The following is a 6,052-nucleotide window of genomic DNA, read 5'->3' as shown; positions in this document are numbered from 1 at the left end:
ACTACAGAATCATGCAGTTTCTTTTTTTAATCTAGTTGACTATTTCGACGTTACAGAAGAATGCAGCTATGTATGGATTTTTACTGAACAAGTCGGGTACTTCCATTATGGTTTTTCCCGCGACCATAAGATTGCAGTCAAGTACCCCCAAGTGCTGTGGTTCTCAGCTGACCCCATAAAGTTTAGAACTGATTCTCTCCTACATTAACTTTTCAATAATTCACAACTCTGACATGCAACTTGATCTTTTACTAAAACTTCAGACAGTGGTGAATTTCACAGAACATTTGAAGAAACCTTACAAATATGTGGCAAAACAATTTGAGACATTTTTACAAAAATCTTGCTAAGAAATTCATTCTTTCATTTATTATGAAAAAAGACAAAAAAATAGCATTTTTGTGATATTCGCTGCACTTAAGCAGAACTCTGGGCAAAATGCCTCTCAGTGGTTTGATCTTGGGGGGTGCGGTGGCCCGGTGGCGCAGTGGGTTGGACCGGGTCCTGCTCTTCAGTGGGTCTGTGGTTCGAGTCCTGCTTGGGTTGCCTTGCAACGGACTGGCGTCCCGTCCTGGGTGTGTCCCCTTACGCCCTGTGTTGCCGGGTAGGCTCTGGTTCCCCGTGACCCCGTCTGGGACAAGCGGTTCTGAAAGTGTGTGTGTGTGTGTGTGTGTGTGTGTGGTTTGATCTTTATGTTCATTTTCAGGTAAATCAAGTGGATGGATTCAGCAGTTACAACTGTTGTGAATAAATATTTTTCATGAAAAAGGCAAAAAACGTTTGGCGTTTGAAAAAAACTTTAGAAAACGGAGGGATGTGTTTAGCTGGTACCTCAAGGTCTACCACAATGACAGAATTTTTTTCTAATCATCGTTATTCAAGCAGTCGTGGGTCCTACAGATCGGTTTCTTTGAAGAGTTCATCTTCCTTCACAGTGACCTGATTATGGTTTGCACAGCGCCACCACTGAAAAGCGCACCTCCTCTTTGTCACGCTCCATGAACTGACGGCAGACCTTCGATGCATCCTGAGAAGACAATCCATATATGAGTTGTGACGATCTGGTACTAAAGCCGACACAACAGCCTCCTCACACTCAGGGACATTCCCATATGTGCACAGGTAACGGGGTGATTTGAAAGATGGCATCCATTCTGATTCCATACCTTTAAGAAGTGTTCGTCATCGGTAGCGCCATGGTTCACGGGGAAGTTCATGGTTCCATCTGAAGATAGAACGTGCTTGAATATATACCTTTCAGATTAAAGTTTTGATAACTGGCATTATGTGATGCCTTAAAAGTTGTCATGTTAGGCTTTTACAGGGTTGCCTATTCAGAAGCAGCTCACAAAACCACTTAATCTGAATAAAACAATGGAAGAATGTGAAATGAAAAGTCTCCAGAGAAAGCTGCTGAATTTGCAGGTAGTGTCCCAGTAGCGGCCGAACTCAAACAATGATCCACTCATATGGGCTCGAATGCCTTACCTAGTTCCCACAGATGTCCGTCCACTTTGACGAAGGTGATGAAGTGAAAACTTACTTTACCTTCTTCCACCTTGGATGAGATTTGATTAGTTAGAAACATAAATTCCATACAGACAATACATCAAGTGCAGGTAACATGAACTCGTTAACTGCACAGATATAAAGTGACATGAAGCCTCAAGACTCCCCACTTAGTTGAGAGTATGCAGGTAAAATCAGATTCTTTAGTGTGAAAAGTATTTTTACAATTGCACATGGGGAGTTCAGTGTTTCTGCAACTTTGTTTAAAGATCCACTACTTCTGCATTATGTCCTTGCTTGATCAGAATCTTTCAGATCAACATGAGTAAACTATTTTTCACATATTTATATGTATCTCAAAAAAAATACTAGGAAGGTGATCAGGAATCGGCGATATTCTGGTAAAGTTTTATGCAGCTACTTGTGTGATGAAGGTTGGTGCATATGTTGAAGGAAACAAACAAACTGTACTTAAGAATCACACATCTGCAGCTATGTCTCTTTCTCCTAATGCGATGCACAAATTGTATTTTCTATGAGATTTACGTCACTGTGAAGAAAAGTGTCTGCTAATTGAATAAATGTAAATATATTTCATTTCACTTTTACATAAAGCCAGCATAAACAAAAAAACGTAGACTGTAATCTAACGTAGAATGAACAAGTACAGATCATCCCAGTACTACAAGACTCAACACACACAAAAAAAATTTAAACTGAATACTGCAAATGATGAAAAACAGTACCGTGCAACGTCCTTCAGCCGCAATCTCGTTATGGGCTTTATGTATTTCCTTACAAAAAAAGACATTTGGTTGCAAAAGTTTCATAGGTTTAAACAATAAAACTCAGTTCAACTGGATATGATTTGCCCTGTAAATACATTACATGCAACACTAACAATGTGAGTTTTACTCTATTTTACATGCATGACTCAGTAACTTTTCGACATCTATTTATAGACTTCTGTCGACATCTGGTGGCACAACTTAACATTGACACAAACACAATGTTTGCGCATCGTCAGGTTTGGCCCAAAGCAAATTGTACCATTTTCTTTCAACAATCTGTGTTTAATCCACCTTTAAGAACTTTGTTAATACAAATTATCGGTAACTTTGCATAAAAATACTAACAATGCTTTGATACATGTTTGGATCAGTAAATACCTCACTCTTCTCCAAATGTTTGGCTCTGTCTTCTGCAGACATACCCAGAGTGTCATCTAGGAATCGCTTCAGAACAGAACCACTCTCTTCAGGGCACATCGGAAAGGACAGAGAAGCTCCTGTTAGCAAACCATCCACCATAAAGACACACAAAAACCTCTAGCCATCCTAAGTCACATGCAAACACAGGTAAAGATCTACTGAGAGGCAAATTTGCCTTGTTTTCAAATTCCACAATATTTCCACATCAGCTCATGCTCTTCTAAAGACAGAGAGAAACATGCTTTAAGATGCTCTGGAGTGTGTGACTGAGCGGAGCTCCTGCTCCGCTCCATTTACCAAACTCCAGCTTGTCCCTGTTGTTGGCCACAGAGTGCAAGAGGCCGACGGTTCCGCACGAGTTGGCTACGGTCTGCCTGAGGAAGTAGACCCCGAGGTCCTCGTGGTGGTCTCCACTCAGGCGTCTTGTCTGCTCCTCTCTGAAAGATTTGTGCTGAGAGACATAACATTTCCCCTCGTGATTATTTACACATTGCTTATTCGTAAATCTTTTACAGTACTGTGCAAAAGTCTCAGGCACTTAGATGTTTCACAAAAATATTTGTCGTAGACGGTTATTTAATGTCTTCTGCATTAGTGTCAATGGGAAAGAGCATATTTTAGATTTCCAAGCATTCCGTTTGCAAAAAGTTACAGTATTACAGTAAAGGTTTTGTATGACGTTAAAGAAAGAAAGTAAAAGGTAATAAACCACTATCCACATGAAAAACCTGAGGTCTTTGTATGGCAAACCGATTAAGTGAAACAGAAACAGCGGTACAGAGGCAATAAAACCGGGTGAGGGACAACCATACTGAAAATGTGAGGTTTTGTCAGATGTGCCAGTTTAACTCTCAGATCCTACACCATGGCAAGAGTGAGTATAGCAACAAGACACAAGGTGGTCGTCCTCGGGACAAGCGCTTGTTGACGATGGATGGTTACTGAGCTTTGTAGGAAGTTTATTCATTAAGAGCATTATTTTTGTAATCATTCTCACTTTACAGCTTTTTTCCCCAAGTGCCTAAAACTTTTGCGCAGTACTGTATATCACAGTAAAACAGATTCATGAATCCCAGGAGCTCAGGTACATACAAAAGTAAATCCTAAAAAGCCAATGAAAATTCAGAATACTGAAATATTTCAATTACTAGTCAAGAACCGCCACACTATATTGCAACACTATATGACATTATTTATAAGAAAAAGGAACTTAGAGGAATAATAAGTGAATGATTTGGAGAGGCATCCATGCCAACCCACAAAAGCATCGTAACACTACTAATAATGCATACAGATGTATGTTACACTCATGTTTGTATGAATAAGTACACGTATATTCTTGTAGCAGCGGAGGTCGGTTGTCCAGCTCACCTGCTGGCTGAGCGGGAAGAGCAGCAGGACGGCGCAGGCCGGGCTGGGAACCTCGCAGAGCAGCTCGTCCTCCAGCCCCAGGACGTCGACGAAAGCGCAGCTTCCGCAGACTCCCAGTTTGCCTAAGGCCTGGGAGCAGAAGAAGCATCACTGGCGATATCTCTCAGAACATACTCACAGACAGGCCGGGTACAGGTGTCCTCCACTTACCACATATGTGACTTAGGACGAGCTGGACTCGCAACGGCCGTCTCGTCAACCTTATTCTACCGCTCGTACAGTCTAATGATACCAGGCCCAACTGCTGTACCATGACACTGGTTGGCCGCACTGTCGCAAGGCACCGTATTCCTAACTGCCTCAGTCAGTCAGTGTGTTTTCTTCAGAAAACACAGATTTACAGAGCTTTCCTTTCCGATTCCCTTCACTACTTTATCTACGACTCGTAGCGAGAGAAAACGTAAGTGTACTGGTGGTGCATAAAAGAAAAAGCGAAACAAAATCAGATTTGGAAATTAAATTGAAAAACTGAAAATATACAGTATTCATAAGACTGTACTGCATTTATATCCCATATCAGCGTTATTTTAACACAGTGAATAGTGTGAAGTAGTGAAATATACAACAAAGCCTTCTTATGTAAGGAGTGTAGGACAAAACCCCTCGGACAATAACCCTTTTGGACAAAACCCCCTCGGGACAAATAACTAATGAAATTTTTATTCTTCTGATTATTTGTAGTTTATGAACACTTCCCGGAGTTGTGAAATACTACATTTATTATATAATGAAACTGCAATAAGGAAGGCATTATAAGTATTGCAATGTAGCATACATTAATCCTTGCATTATAAATTTACAGCTCACTGTTTTACAACAAGAAATTATTTGGACAATTATAAAAATGCATAATTAAAAGAACATCATATCATATCTTTGAAAAATAAAAAAGCAACGTTAAAAACATCATTGAGTGTTAAGGTTTATTCAAATTTCATTTACTATCATCCGATGCCGTGTCCTATGCCATTCAGAAATCAACTAAAACAGAGAAAAATAATACTTTCTAGGATGACTTCAGTATTAAATTACTTTTATTTTTTTATTCCAATAATAATGGTATTAAACAAACAAAACAAAAAAGGGGCTTTTTGTCATTTTTTATTTAATTAAGAAGATTTGTCCTACTTTGTGTTTCAAAACAGGGGGTTTTATCTGGACCCCTATTACACAGCGTAGCGTTCACATAATATGTTCACTGTTGATACGTTTTTATGGTTTATATCCTAGTTTAAGAGAGTGCGCGAGTTACGACACACTCGTCGTAGGGGAACGTAAGTCGAGGGCAACCTGCGTTGTAATGGCGAAATGAACAGCCGTGTTGTAACATAAAAATGTCAGAAAACAAGCGGGTTCCGGGAGTCAGGACACATGAGAGAACGTAGCGGGACATCCAGGACACGTACTTTGTTCAGCATCTGCAAAGACAAACCGCACACATCGCTTTTTTATTCCGTCATGAAATTACCTCAGAATCACAAAACAAAACGAGAACGGAGATTAAAAAAGTCACCTCGGGGTTTATTTCCATTGGTTTCCACTCCATCACCTTTATTTTTTTTAATTTTATTGTCTCGTGCTTTAAGTTAGCCAGCAGCAGTATAGCAATATGAATATCGAGTCAAATTTTTGAAAAATTTATTTTCCTTCTTTCCGACTCGCCCACGCCGAGCTCGAGCGCCGCCACGCGCCGCACGTAGCGCACGCGGTCACGTTCCATTCGTGCGGAAACGGCAGGAGAGACTATAAAACTCAACGATTCATCACACAGGTTTAACACAGAGCTACTTGTATGTGTTTTTTGAGAATTAAAGTACTGTTTATCGTACCATGTTCGTCTTAGCTTTAAATGTTGCAAACCCGCGTCGTTGTATAAACTGTGACTATAGTACGACCCGGTG

At 40.2% G+C, this 6,052-nt stretch overlaps 1 protein-coding gene across 2 annotated transcripts; it reads right to left on the bottom strand.

Annotated features, from left to right (window-relative positions):
* Nucleotides 1-741: 741 nt before the first annotated feature.
* LOC108930794 (ubiquitin carboxyl-terminal hydrolase isozyme L1-like) lies at nucleotides 742-6,052 on the bottom strand. 2 transcript variants are annotated; one of them, XM_018746202.1, is made up of 9 exons: nucleotides 5,665-5,974; nucleotides 5,558-5,569; nucleotides 4,092-4,220; nucleotides 3,018-3,171; nucleotides 2,679-2,764; nucleotides 2,256-2,303; nucleotides 1,489-1,558; nucleotides 1,167-1,225; nucleotides 742-1,027 (listed from the first exon to the last, which is right to left on the bottom strand). In XM_018746202.1, the coding sequence occupies exons 1-9, from the start codon at nucleotides 5,695-5,697 to the stop codon at nucleotides 944-946; spliced, it is 675 nt and encodes a 224-aa protein (XP_018601718.1). In that variant the 5' UTR covers nucleotides 5,698-5,974; the 3' UTR covers nucleotides 742-943. The 2 variants fall into 2 exon arrangements, with proteins under 2 accessions (XP_018601718.1, XP_018601720.1); XM_018746204.1 differs by lacking the exons at nucleotides 5,558-5,569; nucleotides 5,665-5,974 and adding an exon at nucleotides 5,981-6,052.

Source organism: Scleropages formosus, chromosome 5, assembly GCF_900964775.1.
Source record: "Scleropages formosus chromosome 5, fSclFor1.1, whole genome shotgun sequence".
NCBI classification, from domain to species: domain Eukaryota; kingdom Metazoa; phylum Chordata; class Actinopteri; order Osteoglossiformes; family Osteoglossidae; genus Scleropages; species Scleropages formosus.
This window is presented reverse-complemented; position numbering and strand designations above follow the sequence as displayed.

Coding starts and splice junctions, on each gene's coding strand:
- LOC108930794 (XM_018746202.1), bottom strand. CDS start 5,697: ATGGAGTGGAAACCAATGGAAATAAACCCCGAG. Junction 1,559..2,255: donor CGGCTGAAGGACGTTGCACG/GTACTGTTTTTC, acceptor ATCTCATCCAAG/GTGGAAGAAGGTAAAGTAAG. Junction 1,028..1,166: donor ATGACGAACACTTCTTAAAG/GTATGGAATCAG, acceptor TTGTCTTCTCAG/GATGCATCGAAGGTCTGCCG.